Genomic DNA, 16,029 nt, shown 5'->3' with positions numbered 1-16,029 from the left:
TTCCGCATCCCAGAGAGGCGAGGGATATCAATGCCAAGTGAAGATAACTACACAAAGCACTAAGGAGGCCCAACTGAAATGACATAAGTTAAGTTACATTTAAGGTTTGGGTCTTCAGGGACTTTTCTGTCTCACTAATAAAACCATCTGCTATGCCATCATTGAAAACACAGACACCCACACCAACAATTACTCTAATTTTAAGTTCAAATTATCTGCTAATCCCAATTTTGTCACTAATATTAGTACAGTAAAGTAAAATAAATTAGTTTTTGGTGATAAATGACCAAATCTAATATTTTGGTTTCATTGGTTTGGTTTGATTTTTCTTATCTCCATTTGGGTTTCGTGTGAAAATCTAATGAAAATGTAGGTAAAATTTATGATGTAATGAAAATGTACATATATATAGTTCAAATTTGAAAGCAGCTGCATCACTATCTTGTTTGGGAATGGCAACATCTCTGACCACAAGACCCTACAGAGAATAATGAGGACAACTAAAATCACTGGTGTCTTTCTCCCTTCCACCATTGACATGCTAACCAAGCCACCAGCATTGTCAACAACCCCAACCATCCCTCACACAGATTCTATTCAGTGATGCCATCTGGCAGAAGGCCGTCACACGCTGCAACAGCTTCTTCCCGCAGGCAATTAGAGTCCTCAGCATACAGGGACTGAACTCACCGCCCAACACAATCACAATGTTTGCTGCTAAATACTGTATTAACAACCTCAATCATTGCTGCGTTTACACAGAATACTATAAGCTACGTGCAGGATATCTTGAACAGCTGTACTCAACGTTATTGAACCCCTGTTGCAAATTAGGTTTGTTGTTTGCAATAAACCAGTCAAACAAGACCCATTTAAAAAGATCAACACAACTAATATAACAAGTGTTTTCTCCAAATTCAACACAAAATGCCACTTTTTATGAAGACTGCATGCTCAGAATTATTCAACTCCTTCATGACAAGCATTTTTATTACTCAGTAAAGCACCCTTCAGCTATTCTAACCTGCTGCAAACGTGATGCATAGCCAGACACTAGCTTCTGGCAGCATTCCTGAAAAATCTTCCATGCCCATTCCTCATGGACAGTGGCCTAAAGTTCACTAATAGTCTTGGGCCTGCATACTTCGGGCCTGTGGATCAGCTGTATGTCTGGAGAAGGAATGAATGAAGCATATGCTGAAAAGAACACCCTGCCCACGTTATAGCATGGTGGTGGCTCAGTGATGCTCTGGGGCTGCTTTGCTTCCTCTCGCACTGGAAACCTACAGTGTGAAGAGCAAGATGGATTTGAACAAGTATCAGAAAATCCTAGGAGAAAACGGCATGCCTTCTGTGAGGTAGCTGAAGCTTGGGCGTCCCTGGACCTTCCAACAGGACAATGATCAATCTAGGCTTGTTCTAAGACAAACAAATTGAAAAATAAATTATGATTTTGTGAAAATTTCACACTTTCATCCTTTACAAAAATGGTATTTTATGGAACCAAAAGGTATTGAGTTTTGCGCTGGAGCTAAAAGGCTAATGTAGCTAACAAGGAATGAGAGGGGGCACCAGTTATCATCGTATTGCAATTTGCAACTGCCTCAAACCATTACGTAATCTTGAATAGACTTAATTTTAATTGGTTTCTGACCCTGTATGACATATTGTTATTTTTAAAAGGCACAAAGGAACACCACATAGCTAAAACAGTAGTCTTTTGGCTTTTGTTGTTGATAGTTGCAAGAGCTAATCTTTGTTATGCATGTGAATCAATCCAGCACAAAAACACCAACTGTACGCATAGTTTACCTAATTTACATATAATTTTCATAATGTCCAAGCTTGCGTTAGTGTGGAGAAACCTGTGACCTGTGGGCGCTCTCTTCTTTGTGTGTTTATGCACATACAATAATACGTTGACATTGCTGACAGTCTTTCTGTAGTTCTTCTTCTGTATTGTCTTTATTCCTCTGTTTTTCTTCCCGAACTTTGGTCTTTTATTTTAAATTTTTTGGGTACCCACCATCACTGGGATCTTGAGTGGGGATTTTTCTTAGTCAGCATATTTACTTTATTTAGTTGAGCCATGGATCTGTGCTCCCCAGCAACCAACCAATTCTGGCCCACATGTATGACTGTCATCCGGTCCCACATACCACCAAGGAATGACGCAGATGACGTCGTCCAAATCTGGGTTCTGCAATGAAGCCACAGCTGATGTGGCACATGTGGCATAGACCAAACTTGGTTTTGCCAGAAACTGACCTTCATTGGATTGTATTTGGTATAATGAGCATTTAATTACTTTGTATAACAGCAAATGACAGATCCTCAATACTTCAGTGTATTCAAGATCCTTATATCACATAACAAGTTCAGATAATCAGAAAAGGGGAAACACTGTTTTCACAAGTGTCAATAAAACATTTCTATTGGATTAAGGTCTGGACATTGACTTAGCCACTCTAAAATATTACATTTGGTCTTGGTGCATGACCCACTTACATTTAAGAGTCCGTTCCTGGACAGAAACCCTTTGATACCAGAATTTGCTCATACAAATTGTCCCAGGGCAGCATATCAGACACAAACCATGACACTACCACCCCCATGCTTCACGGTTGGGATCAGGTTCTGTTGGAAAGCAGTTTAGTTTAGTTCTGTTTTGGATTCGTCTGTCTTCCAATTGGCTTCAGGCTTGTATATGTGGTCTTGAGCAATCCTCACATGGGCAGCAGTGTTCTCTTCAAAGAGTAGTGGCTTCCTCCTTGCTTAACTGCCATAAACACAATTCTTGTTCAGTATTTGCCAGATGCTGGGCTCATGAACACTGACGTTACTCAATGCAAGAGAGGCCTGTAGGTTCTTTGTGACTTCCTGCAATATAATTCATTGCGCTGGACAACCACTCCATGGGAGGGTAACATTTACATTACATTTACATTTATGGCATTTAGCAGACGCTCTTATCCAGAGTGACTTACAAGGTAACTCATATTACAGAGGTGGGTCAGTGTAGTGTTAGGAGTCTTGCCCAAGGACTCTTATTGGTGTAGGGCAGCACAGTCACCCAGCCACCCAGCCCGGGAATCGAACCCCAGTCTCCCACATGGTGTGGTAGCTCAGTGGCGGGTAGTGGGGTTATCTGTTGCGGTAACAGTGGTGCTGAACAGTGGTCCTCTCTGAGGAATAACACTCAGAGACTTTGACCCAAGTTCAAGACCCAAGTTCATGTTCAAAGATGTTTTTAGGCTGGAGACCTTAAATAAATAAATAAATAAATAAATAAATGTAAAACTATAATGTTTTTGTGTCCTTTTAATGTAATATTACTGATTTTGTTTTTGATCCGATACCAATCATACATTATTATACACGTTTTATTACCCCTTTCCACCATTTTAACAACATTTGATTCAGATTACTGCTGACAGCAAACACTTAATATCAATATTTCTATTGCTAACAAGAAAGATCGATTCTCAAAACGAAGTGTCAGGATCAGAAGTATCAATACTTCAGTATCGATTTTTCCTACCTCTTATAAACACTTTTTTATATTACTCCTACATTAGTTTGTATGTTGTCTGTGCTGCTGAGAAAGAACCAATCTAAGACCCATTTTCATTTTAAGAAGTGTTGTGTGGATGTATAAAGAGTGTGTGACTTTTGTTGGGGGGGGGGGGGGGGTGGCCCAGCTGTTGTTTAACAAGTCTATTTACGACCCTGTTATTCCGCCTCAGACTGAGACACGCTGGTTTTCCTATTATGGAGGACTTCTGGAATAAAATAGCTGGTATACGTCACAGTGACGACCCACAGGGGCCATCTAGCATAGCATAGTGTTGTTTTAGCACTGTAACAAGAATTATTATTTGCAATAAATCACAACTCTTACTGGATTAGTGTCCTCTCTATGTCGTTTCTGTGTCCTCTTGGGTGATGTGTGGTTAGCTAGCTGAAGAGATTCAATTCAATTCAATTCAAATTTATATGAATAGCACTTTTTACAAGGAATATTGTCACAAAGCGGGTTTACAGAGATCCGGATCCAAGCCTCTTTTGAGCAAACTAGTGGCAACAGTGGCAAGGAAAAACTCCCTCAGATCGAGAGGAAGAAACCTTGAGAGGAACCAAGACTCAAAAGAGGAACCCATCCTTCTCAGGTCAAAACTGGATAATAATAAAAGTCAAAACAGGAATAAAAACAGCCATAAAACAAAACTGCATTAAGAAAAAATGGCAAATGTGGCGTCAAGATGAAAATGTGAGTAACATGATAAAGTAGATGAGATGATAAGGATTGTAGCTGGTCAGCCGCTGTTAGCTTTTAGCCTAGCATAAATACCCACTCACTTCCCCAGGTTTGGCTTCCTCGTGCAGCACTTTTGAGTTTGCCTGATCTGATATGTCTGATATGTAGTAAGCTTTAGTCCAGTTTGTTTTAGAGGGCGCGTACACTGGAGAGAAGATTTAGTCTATTCCGATGACTAGTGGAGTCTGACTAGTGGAGTCTGACTAGTGGAGTCTGCTTGTGTCAGAAAACTGATTAAAACTATCCTAACAAAAATGGCTGTTGCATTTTACCGGGTCGCAGGACTAAGGCCTTCGCTAGTGGCCTGGGTGTAGGTAAATAAAATGAGCCAAGACTATTACATAAAATGTTTAAAAGTCTGTACAGTGCAGTTTTCCAATTTAGGGCACTTATAAGCCAAAATTGTGTCAAAGCATTGCATAATATTGCAAGTTTCATTTAAACGCAAGTATTTCTTGTTTATCAATCATTACATTTTACAGGCCCGATCAGAAACCTATATTTGTTTTTCAGTCCGATGCTAAAGAGCGTAAGTCTTGACACGAGATCAAGCTTTACTGTGCTAAGTTTTTTTACTAGCAATGTAACTCAACTGTGCAAGAACAGACAAAACACAAAAAGTGTTAATCAGCTATGCCATTAAATACTGAGCCTTTTTAACCTCGTGGGAATCCATTCTGTTACATTTAACTTACCTTGCAAATATAGAGCGTTTGCGAACAACTCGCTAACTAATTTAGCTAGCTACAAAAATTCATGAAAGAATGAATTAAAAAATATTATATTGTTACCGAACAGCATGCACCATTTTCACATGGCTATATGGACATTAATTATTTGTAGTTTTGCGTGATGATATATTTGATCTGATTTGCTAATTGTATGTCTTTTATTTTCAAGCTAATCCAGCATTGCGGTGCTATTTTGGTAATTTCCAATATATCGCATCACATGTATGCAATCATAGCTACACTACGTAGCACGCGTTACATGTAGGGTCTATTAAGCTTAATTAAAGTAATTCCTAGAGCGTTTTTTTTTTTCAATTTTGTAAACAGTAGCTAGATTGTAGATGCCATGTGCAACATCTGACGCTAGCAATTGGACGACTTCTGATAAACATCGGTAGACATTCGTTCTAATATAACAAGCATGTTCCTGTGGACTACCCTTTTCGGAATTTGCCCAAAGTCTTAATATCTCGAACAGACTTTCTAGTAAAAGGTCGCCTCCGAATACTCTTCGAAGCCAGTTCGTACTGAAAATGCTGCCATTTCTCACTCAGCTTTCCTAAAGCATGCTAAGTAAACCTTAGCCTACAGTGTAGCCTTGTGTTTTGTGCACAACTGGTCATTTCACAATAATGGTAACTGGTACACTCCCACTAGCTAGTGGCTATCTTGTCTTCTGCCCTCCATAGACATCAGAATAGCAAAGACTGCTCCTCCCTCATTGGCCAGTGACTGCTGGGGTGATATGACGGCAGCCATCGAGCCCCTCCCCCTTTGTGCAGTTGCTGAGCAACATGGAGCTACCGCTACCGCCCTCTAGTGGCTGCCCCGCGCACTGCAGCAGTAAGTCCCGCCCACTTTCAGGTTGCAGCAAGTACAAAGAGGAACCCCTAATGATCGGAAACACTCATCAACTTAATTAAGAGGTTCACAATTAATGCTCGGCTCGTGGCGTGACGCGCATGCACCTGGGAGGGACCGTTAAAGCTACAGGAGGTCTTTCTCGACTTTTAGTGTGCTGACATATGATTGGTCAGCAAAGCGATATGCTAATTAAGAGGGCGCTGCGTCACTTCCCTGTCATTCAATGCGCCATTTTCTCTTTTATGTGCACGAAAAAAACGTTTCCATCACAAATTACTTGCAAAAAAAAAAAAAAAAAAAAAAAAAAAAAAAAAAATATTATTACACCACGTTGCTTTGCAAATTGTGTTCGCCAGAGGTGATAGGAGAGTTGCTGAACTGTCCTGCGCTGCATCCGCGCTTGCCGCAACCGAGCCGTGTGCAAGGATCGGGGGGAAAGTGTGCTATTCTGTCGCTGAAACTCCCTCCCAAAGCGGGGGCGCTGGAGAAGGTAACGCAGCTAGCGCAGAGATTTCCAAAAATTAGCGAAGCCGGGCAGGCGGGAGCATTAGCTAGCGAGCAGGGTCATTCAGTAACGCTACAGCAGCTTTAGCTACCTGACTACTCCTCTTTTGCTGGCGTGCTTAGGAAACTGCTGTGGCATTATTTGGTAGGGGTTAAATATTCAGAGCAAAGACGAAAACGGGCTGTCCCTGTTTCTTTGTTGGATTTTTACGGTATTGGTACGCCGCCTAAAATCGAGCCCTTAATACACAAGTGCTGTGCATTATACCAGCTCAAACGTCCAGGTGATTTTATTTGCAGTAGTCCCCAGTGTTAGTTAGTTAGTTAGCTAGGTAGATAGATATTAGCTAGCTACCCATCCTGTGTGGCAGCAGACAGTGCATACGAGCCTTCGGGAGGGATTTAGATACGGACTAACGTGGCTATTTGAGCCACATTTGGGTGAAAGGATGCCAGCTGTTAGCTAGCATGAATGATAAGTGTGGGTAGCTATAGCTAGCTAACTAGATCAGAGACAGTCAAAGTTGCAGCGACAGAAAGTACATGGAGGGAGATTCCTCTTTTTTTTTCTTACAAAGACTGATATAACATTATTATTATTTTTAAAAAATGAGGCTAATGAGGTTATTCCCTCTGTTAATGCATTTAGCCTGGCTTTCTCCTCGGTCTCCTCGTGTGATTTTGTTGATCTTCTTGCTCCGCGGTTTAAGGCTCGGCAGGTCGCTCACTGCAAGTTTCCAGCTCGCGCTGCAATGGTTACCTCGCTAAACTAGCGACCCGCTTCAGGGAGCTAACCGAGTCCAGCCCCTGTACCAAATGTGTTCATGCCTGTAGCATGAAGGGGGCTTGCTTTTGCCCCTCTCGGTCTTTCTGGAGATGGAGGAAGGTGGCTGCAGAAGGATTGTGTATTTAGTGTGTGTGTGTGTGTGTGTGTGTGTGTGTGGTAATGATGCACTACTCCTACTTGAACTACTACTTGAAGTTAGGAGGAGAGATGGTGTAAATTGGCTCTGCTGGTGGAGCCTAGATCTGTACAAAGTGTTGAGATTTCCCCTCCCTAAGCGCTTCAAAAGTTGGACAGTAAGCAATTACGGCCTCAGCAGTACTACAGACAGCTAGTTTACCCTTTTACCCTGCACTTCATGTAGGAATTGGCTTCATTCTTCACAGCAGTTGAGTGAAGGTCCAGTCTAGCCTTCAGAATGATATGCATTGGATTATTATTATAGAGAAGTTAAGGATGATTTTTTTTTATTATTTAATACAGTATTAACAAATTGCAGAAATTTAATTGAACACCGTATCACCTGCACACCCCCTTTGCTCCTCTGCAGGCTGCCTCTTATTTATGAATGAAAAGCACAAAAATAGAACTGGCAATAGCACTAGTTCATCATTTCAGTCTCAGTGCAGATTTTGCATGTCATTAGTGACCTGTTGATGTCGATATTTGAGTTTTGGGGATTGAAAATGAATATGCATTAAATAAAGGTTATATGCAGAAGTTGAGGCTTCTGTTTGGTTCATAGCTCCATTGCATTGTTTTCTAAGGTCATTATTTTTACACAAGGTTTGTTTGAAGGTCAGACCAAAAATAATTAAAAAATGAAAAAAATAATTAGAGCTCAGCAGATATTTTAAGGACATAAAATATGAAGAACTGAAACTTTGACGTCAGAATTAGAAATCATATGAAATAAATGTATTGTTAAACTCGCTAGTTGTAGAGAGTTTCAGCATAGCAGGGTATAATCTCCACTTGGGAAGAGATTCTACTGGGGCTTTTTCATACAACCTACCATGTGTTTGTTAACAGAAATTGCAGTTTGCAGCTAGATTATGTAGTTGCTGGTTCTCTTAGGCCAATCCCAGCGAGATGGCCCCCTTCATGGCTACATGGTGCTTTCTGTTTTGTTCAGATTCACTGTTCGTTCTAATCATGCAAACTTCCACACAGTAATGGATTCAATTAAGAGTTAAGGAGTGAATTTGTTATTTATGCAAAAGCAAGCATTAGATTTTTTTGTTGTTAATGTAAATGCCATCTTGATGGATGATGTTCATGAAGGCATGATGTAACTTGATTATAAATGTGTAATAAAATATATATCTCATTGTTGTCCAAATAAAAACATGTATCTTTAAAACTGTGACTTTACAGGAGAAGGCAACCATTATTATAAGTTAATGTAGAATAAATAATTTAGAGCATTTCTATTGGTTTATTCATTCAGAGCACAGATACACAGTGTACAGAACACCTACATGGTTTAAACAATAGAGAAAACAATGGTTTTCGTTGGACAACAGGATTATATGTAATGAAATAAAGAAATACATTTGTTCTTTCTCAGGTGAGGAACCATGTATCAGTATCCAGTACGAGGCCTAGAGAAAATTCGAAAAACAAGGAAGAAAGTGAAGAACATTCTGAGTGAATTTGGGCTTGAGCAATGTCTAAGCTTGTGTGAGGTATGTGTTGTGTTCGCTTCAGAGTGTGTGTAAATTTCAGTAACGTTCTACAGAGTTGTTGTTTTTTTCTTGTATGTTTTCTTTCTTTAAAGTTTTCTTTCTTTATCAAACTCAGGATCTCCAGGGCTATGATCCAGGGGACACTGTTTATAATGCGACGGAATGGAATGATCTGGCTGATGGGTTTGATGGAAAGTGGAAGAAAAAGGTGACCATTTTTAGTTATTGTTTTGTTATTGTTTTAGTAGTCGAAAATTGCTTAGTTTCTTAATTGTAGCAATATTTTGCAAAATAAATGCGACAATACTTAATTGTCCATGGTCCATTTGTCTACTGTACTACACACAAACACTGTTCTTACCATGCACGCTTTTTTTGCCATGCTGAAGTAGTAGTAAATTGACACAATGAATAGGGCTTATTGTTTCCAAAATGCATCAATTGAACCATATTTATACTATTGAGCAGTTTGTGTGATCTCCACAAGAAAGGCATTGGCGATAAAGAATGTTTGGCTCTGGAGAGACCTTGCATAAGCCTAAGGCACCGGATCTCAATAATTCTCTTGAGGTTGAATGCAGTCAGATCCTCAGAGCACTGTTCGAATATTAGCATAAAGCTTTCCTGCAGCAAAGTGGAGGAAGTGTTGGATCGGCTGGTGTCGATGAACCTTTTGGACATAGTCAAGCTGGAAAGTCTGCACACCCCTTTTACTTTTTCCATGTTTTATGATGTTACAGACTTGTTCTATAGATTGGGTTTTTTGCCTCAAACATCTACACACAAATGTGCAATTTTATTTGACTGAAAACAAACATTTTTTAGGGGTTACATATCTCTACAGCCAGCTGTGGCAGCCATCACAGCTTCAAGGTGTCTTGGAGAAGAAGCTACGAGCTTGGCACACTTGTTTCTGGACATTTTTGCCCGTTCCTCCTGGCATATCCTTGCAAGCACAGTCAGGTTGGATGGGGAGCGTCGGGACACAGCCGTTTTCTTTTCCTTTCGCAGATGTTCAATTGGATTCAGGACTGGGCTCTGACTGGGCCACTCAAGGATATTCACAGACTTCCTCTGAAGCCACACCTTTGTTCTCTTGGCTGCGTGCTGCGTTGTCATGTTGGAAGGTAAACCTTCGCCCCAGTCTGAGGGTTTCTTCAAGGATCTTGGTGTACTTGGCTGCATTCATCTTTCCCCCTTATCAGGACTAGTCACCCTGGTCCCGTTGCTGAAAAACGTTCTCACATCATGCTGCTGCTACTGCCATGCTTCACTGTAGAGATGGCGTTAGCCAGGTGATAAACCGTGCCTGGTGTCCTGCAGACGTGACGCTTGGTATTCAATCCACAAAGTTTCATTTTGGTTTCCTCAAACCAGAGAATGAAATCTAAATGGGCCTTGTTTCTCATGGTTTGAGAGTCCTCCAGGTGCCTTTTGGCAAACTCCAAGCAGGCTGTCATGTACTAAAGACTGGCTTTCATCTGGCGACTCTACCATAAAGGCGTGATTTGTGGAGTGCTGCCTGTGTGGTTGATCTTCGGAAAGGTTCTCCCATCTCCTCAAGAATGCGCTGAATCTCTGTCAGAGTGACCCTTGGATTCCTGCTTACCTCCCTGGTCAAGGCCCACTTCCCTGATCGCTCAGTTTAGCCAGGTGGCCAGACCTTGGTGGTTCCAATCTTCTTCCATTTACAGTGGCAAAAAAAGTATTTAGTCAGCCACTGATTGTGCAAGTTCTCCTGGTCTGTAATTTTCATCATAGGTACACTCCAACTATGAGAGACAAAATGAGAAAAAATCCAGGAAATCACATTGTAGGATTTTGAAATAATTTATTTGTAAATTATGGTGGGAAATAAGTATTTGGTCAATAACAAAAGTTCTTAACCAGGTTTGCACACACTGTAGCTGGTATTTTGGCCCATTCCTCCATGCAGATCTCCTCTAGGGCAGTGATGTTTTGGGGCTGTCGCTGGGCAACACAGACTTTCAACTCCCTCCACAAATTTTCTATGGGGTTGAGGTCTGGAGACCTTAAAATGCTTTTTAGAGAGCCACTTCTTCGTTGCCCGAGCGGTGTGTTTGGGGTCATTGTCATGCTGGAAGATCCAGCCACACTCCATCAAATAATGCTTTAAATAATGCTTTATAATGCATTTTTCTAATGCTTTCACTGATGGAAGGAGGTTTTGGCTTAAAATCTCACGATACATGGCCCCGTTCATTCTTCCCTTAACACGGTTCAGTCGTCCTGTCCCCTTTGCAGGAAAACAGCCCCAAAGCATGATGTTTCCACCCCCATGCTTCACAGTAGGTATGGTGTTCTTAGGATGCAACTCAGCATTCTTCTTCCTCCAAACATGACGTTTCATCTGACCACATCATGTTCTCCCAATCAGTGGCAGACTAAATACTTTTTTGCCCCACTGTATGTATCTCAAGCAGTATCAGTTCAAACAAAACACACCTCAGCTCACTTTTAGGTGTCATGTGAAAGTGTGCAGACTTGTGTGCATATGATTTTGCTACAACATATTGATTTGTACTAATTTATTAAAAATGTCTAAAACCTGCTTTCACGTTGTCACTGTGGTATAAGTCTGTAACATAAAATGCGGAGAAAAGGGTTTGTTTCACTAGAAATTAAGTGATCATATCTAGGGGTCAGCACAAAACCAATAACTGATTATTTTGTGTGCCATGATTTTCTGAGCACTTGTCACAGCCAAACATATCCACAGTTTGGCTGTATTTTACTAAACAAGATAAAAAATGTAGGCGCCTAATGCATTTATTTTTAAGCTAACAATCACATGTTCTGTTATTTTGTCATTTCTGTGAAATATTGGAAGCATACTGTAAGAAAATCCTTACATACAGGTATACAGAAAAAAATCACACCTGGACATTTCATTATTTCTTATTTTTATTTATTTATTTATTTTTAAGTGCATTTGCAGGTGTAGTGGGTAATAGAGTACAGCACCTTTTTATAGTTAAGAAGCAATGTAATTTGAACAAAATTAAAGTTTAACATTTCATGCTTTTCTCTGTTTTTTTTTTTTTCTCCAGTGGCAATATCGGACAAGAGGCCTGTGCTGTTCCTTGTGTAAATTTTCAACACGATCTTGGTATTCCTTCAGAGCTCATATTCATCGCTGCCATGATGAGGAGCAGCGTCTCTGCAGCCTTTCTGTCTGTTCCGGCTGCCCATTTATTGCTCACCCGAAGGTGATCTCCAAGCACTATAAACTGTTCCACGTTGAACCCCAAAAGCCAGAGTATGATCCGTTACCACAACAGCTACCCACTAAAGCTATAGGGAGTCATGTATTTCAGTGCAGAAAATGCCCCTTTAATGATAATCTCCTGTACAGCATGAAGAAACATGTTCTTATTAATCACTACACATCCCTGTTAAATCGTTTTGCCGCTCAAAGGACTGACAATGAACTGCAGGCTCTGGGGCCGCTGTACCAGAAATTTTATTGTAAGGTCTGCGGTGCAAACGCAGAGACGTCTGAGCACTTGCTCTATCACATACTAACCTCTGAAAAGCACAAGGAGTTGGAATTACACATCAATGCTCTCATTTTCGAGACGGACAATAAGAAAATGTTTCCCGCTTTAGCACCAAAAGTACAAGGTCCTGTTCTTGCAGGGCCAAACGGCCAACCGTTAGCGACTCAAGGGCCGGCTCCAGGAGCAGTACTACCGGGAGTGGCAAATGGTGGTCCTAGACTGTTTAGCGGCCCTGGGCCGAACACAGCGCTTCTTCCTGCTCAAGCTTCGGCCCTCGTTCAGCTTGCCAGCGCCGAAGCAAAGGGTTTGCTGCAGCCTGGCCAGCCAATGAGTCTCCAGACTGCAAGAGCTGCATCTGCCACAGTACCTGCCATGGGAGGCATGGCTCCTCCTCCAGCAATGCATCCAGTTATTTCACATCAGCAACTACCAGTCAGAGTGGGAGTCCCTGGTCAGTTGCAGCCTCCACCCCGTCAAGTTCTGGTCCCACCAGGGGTACAGTTTAATGTGCCAGCTGTAAGGGGACCTCCGCCACCACCACCATCTCCGCAATCATTGATTGTAGCCCCACGGTTCCCTGTGAACCAGCCAACTCCTAGGGGCACCATGCTGACGTCACAGTCTCTTCTAAGTCATCTGATTCCCACAGGCAACAAAGTGGATGGCCTGCCTACCTACACTCTTGCACCATTACATATTTTGTCGGTCCAGCCAAATAACATGCAAATGGCCAACAAAGCACCAATGCCTGTGTCGCAGCACAACCCTACACTTCAGCAGAATACCCTGGCCAGCAATGGTTCCCAGGACTCCAAGCAAACTAAGAGATGGATCACCTGTCCTGTTTGTAATGAGCTTTTCCCGTCCAGTATTTACGAGTCCCATGCTGAGGTCCATAAAGAGTCCTCCAAGAAATCCAAGCTAGGCCTAGCTGCCCGAGCACCGTTCTTGAAGAAGATGCCAGACAAGACTGTGAAATGTCTGATGTGCAAGATCTTGCTTTCTGAAAAGGGACTTTTTGAGCATCTGCTTCATGGTCTAAACTGCCTGTATTGTTCTGGGATGTTCTATTCTATCAAGCAGCTGGTTGCACATATCCAAATGGAGCACAATCCCAACCAAAAGGCGAACTGTGACTTCATGAGACGAGAGTATCGTCTTTACACAGACGAGACCGGCAGCCTTCTTTTCCCCTATTTCGACATTAACACCACGGCCCCAAAAGAGATGATGGGAGAAAGGGAGCTTAACTTGGCTCTAGTCACTAACTCTCTTGACCTCATATTTCTGAAGATGATGCCTGCGAGTCCTCAGCCTGTGTGCAAGATGCCCATGCCAAAACCAGACAGTTTAGACTGCGTCTTCTGTTCTGACAAGCAGTTGAACATGGAGTGCTATCAGATTCACCTCCGAGAGAAGCACTTCATTGTACCGACTCTACATGCCATACTTAAAGCCCCAGCCTACAAGTGCATCTACTGTGGCGGCGTGTACACAGGAAAAACCACAGTGAAGGCAATCAGCGTCCACATATCCAAATGCCGCTCCGCGCCCAAGACCCCCAAAGATGCCGAAAGGATAATGAGTTCTGGGCTAGCCGCAGCGCCCAGAGTAAGCCAGGGGCTGATGTCGTTCCCTCCGCCCCCAAGACAGACTGCAATTCAAGTTCCAGCTCCAGTCCAAGCCTCGGTCCCAGCGATCCGGTCCCCGGAGACAGCAGCAGAAATGCAGAGCAAGTTGAGGCTGGAGCTGGCTGTGAGAGAGGCTATAGAGGCAAACAAGAGGGAAAGAGAAGCCAGGCTAGCAAGGAAAAGGAAGCTGGAGAGAGATAGGTTAGTAGGTTTGACCGCTCCATCACCCGAAATGCAAGTTGATCCTTCTGTGCAGTTCGCGCTGGACCCTGCTGGAATGGAGATCCGGTCCTTTGAGGATCGCCGGGATTTTGTAAACAAGTACTTCAACAAGCAACCCTACCCAGTCAAGAAGGAGATTGTTGCCCTGAGCAGCCGTCTACTGCTGAATAAGACCGACGTCGCCTGCCAGTTTGGATCAAAGCGCACGAGGTGTATGAAGCACCTGCAGAGAAACAAAGCTGTGGTGCTTTTAGGTTTCAAAATGATGGATGTGATGAAACTGAAGCACGACCTGGTTATTCCTGAGATCGAGCCAGAGAAGACCTCCGTAGAAACGGAACCAGAAACCGTGGAACGAAACCTTCAAAGCCAAGAGGCGCAAGAGGCGCAAGAGGCACAAGAGGCTGTCTAGTTTGTTTTTCTCATGAAGTTGAATAAATGGTTCACAATTAAGAACAAATGGAGAAGTAGACTCCTCAAAACAATGCAAAAATGTCTGTTGTATTAAAGGTAGATCAAGGACCATGTTCATTTTCTTAGAAACCTGTGTAGACTCCTTTTCCTTGGAAGTAAACTTAATACGTTGAACTTGAGTGCATTTGGACTTCTATGCTGTTCAGTAATTCGTTTCAGTAGTCATTCTGCACAATACAGTTGAAACAACACATTCAAATCTCTCAACTGTTTTACGGTGTGATTACGTTTGCCTTCACTTTTTGTTTGTTTGTTTGTTTTTGTTTGTTTGTTTTTTACATTTTAGTCTATTATCAACTTTTTATACCTGGATATTAATATAAACTCTTAGGGCGCCTTGAGTTAAAAGCGCTTTCACGGTAGTGTAGTTTAACGTATTTAAGAAGTTACCTGTTCTTTTCCCTGTACGGTTTCAGTATTCTGTTCAAGTGCTTCCTCATTTATTCTGTGCCTACATCAGGATATGTCAGTATGGTATGTCAGTGTGTTACTTTACATAGAATTGTGCCTAAACATGAATTTCTCTTTCCGTCTCCCTTTTCTCATGGTCTCTTACTGCACTTCGTGGGTCTCTGGATAGGGATGATTCAGAACATTTGGGTGGATAGAAGACAGAATTAGCCCTGAAACTGTACTGCACTAGTTTCAGTAACCTGGTTAATTCTTTGGCCTACCAGTCCTGAGATACCACATTGTTAAAAGCATGGCAGTCTGTTGTTTCATTGCCATTTGTAAGCATGGTTTATGAACATTTGGGTTTTGTAATAGTGGAATGTAGGACTGTCAGAAGATTTAACCTATTTGCTCACAACTTCTTTTTAAGCTTATGTCTTCGAATACAGCGCCGGTTGAGCGTATTGGAGCAGTTGTAAGGGCACTGTGTAAGAAAGAATGCAAAATAAAGTTACACCTTGAAACACTGTATGTGCTGCTAATGTCCATTTTATTTAAATATTTTTATTACATATTCTGGCACAAACCACATAATATATTTATATACAGTTTATCGGTTAAAAAAACTTCACTTTCATTGCAAGTCGTAAAAGGATTTTAGTTGGAGTCATTTTGGAGTATTTCTATTGGTCCATTCATTGTGAAACTTTAATACAATGTAGAAGACAACTGTCAGATTGATATAATGCAAATAAAACGGATGTCAGTGAAAAACATTTTTAGTCATTTTTTAACATTTATATTGGTCTATTTATGAAATTTCAAAGGTCAACTGTTGGATTCACATGTAAAAGAGTGAAAACATCAAAAGGAAGCATATATATGTGCAAATATGTGCA

General features: G+C 41.6%; 1 protein-coding gene across 1 annotated transcript; it reads left to right on the top strand.

Annotated features, from left to right (window-relative positions):
• The first annotated feature begins 6,259 nt into the window (after positions 1-6,259).
• On the top strand, positions 6,260-15,894 carry adnp2b (ADNP homeobox 2b). The gene is made up of 4 exons (XM_072675381.1): positions 6,260-6,403; positions 8,772-8,889; positions 9,005-9,097; positions 11,961-15,894. The coding sequence occupies exons 2-4, from the start codon at positions 8,782-8,784 to the stop codon at positions 14,673-14,675; spliced, it is 2,916 nt and encodes a 971-aa protein (XP_072531482.1). The 5' UTR covers positions 6,260-6,403; positions 8,772-8,781; the 3' UTR covers positions 14,676-15,894.
• Positions 15,895-16,029: the final 135 nt, after the last annotated feature.

The sequence above is a fragment of the Salminus brasiliensis genome, chromosome 3 (genome assembly GCF_030463535.1).
Source record: "Salminus brasiliensis chromosome 3, fSalBra1.hap2, whole genome shotgun sequence".
In the NCBI taxonomy this organism is placed as follows: Eukaryota; Metazoa; Chordata; class Actinopteri; order Characiformes; family Bryconidae; genus Salminus; species Salminus brasiliensis.
Note: the sequence above shows the minus strand (reverse complement) of the source record. Positions and strands in the feature narration are given on the sequence as shown.

What these genes read in the sequence shown, in the direction of transcription:
- adnp2b (XM_072675381.1), top strand. Translation starts at nt 8,782, where the DNA reads ATGTATCAGTATCCAGTACGAGGCCTAGAGAAAATTCGAAAAACAAGG. An exon ending in AATGTCTAAGCTTGTGTGAG is followed by an intron (nt 8,890 to 9,004) that starts GTATGTGTTGTG and finishes TATCAAACTCAG; the next exon opens with GATCTCCAGGGCTATGATCC. An exon ending in ATGGAAAGTGGAAGAAAAAG is followed by an intron (nt 9,098 to 11,960) that starts GTGACCATTTTT and finishes TTTTTTCTCCAG; the next exon opens with TGGCAATATCGGACAAGAGG.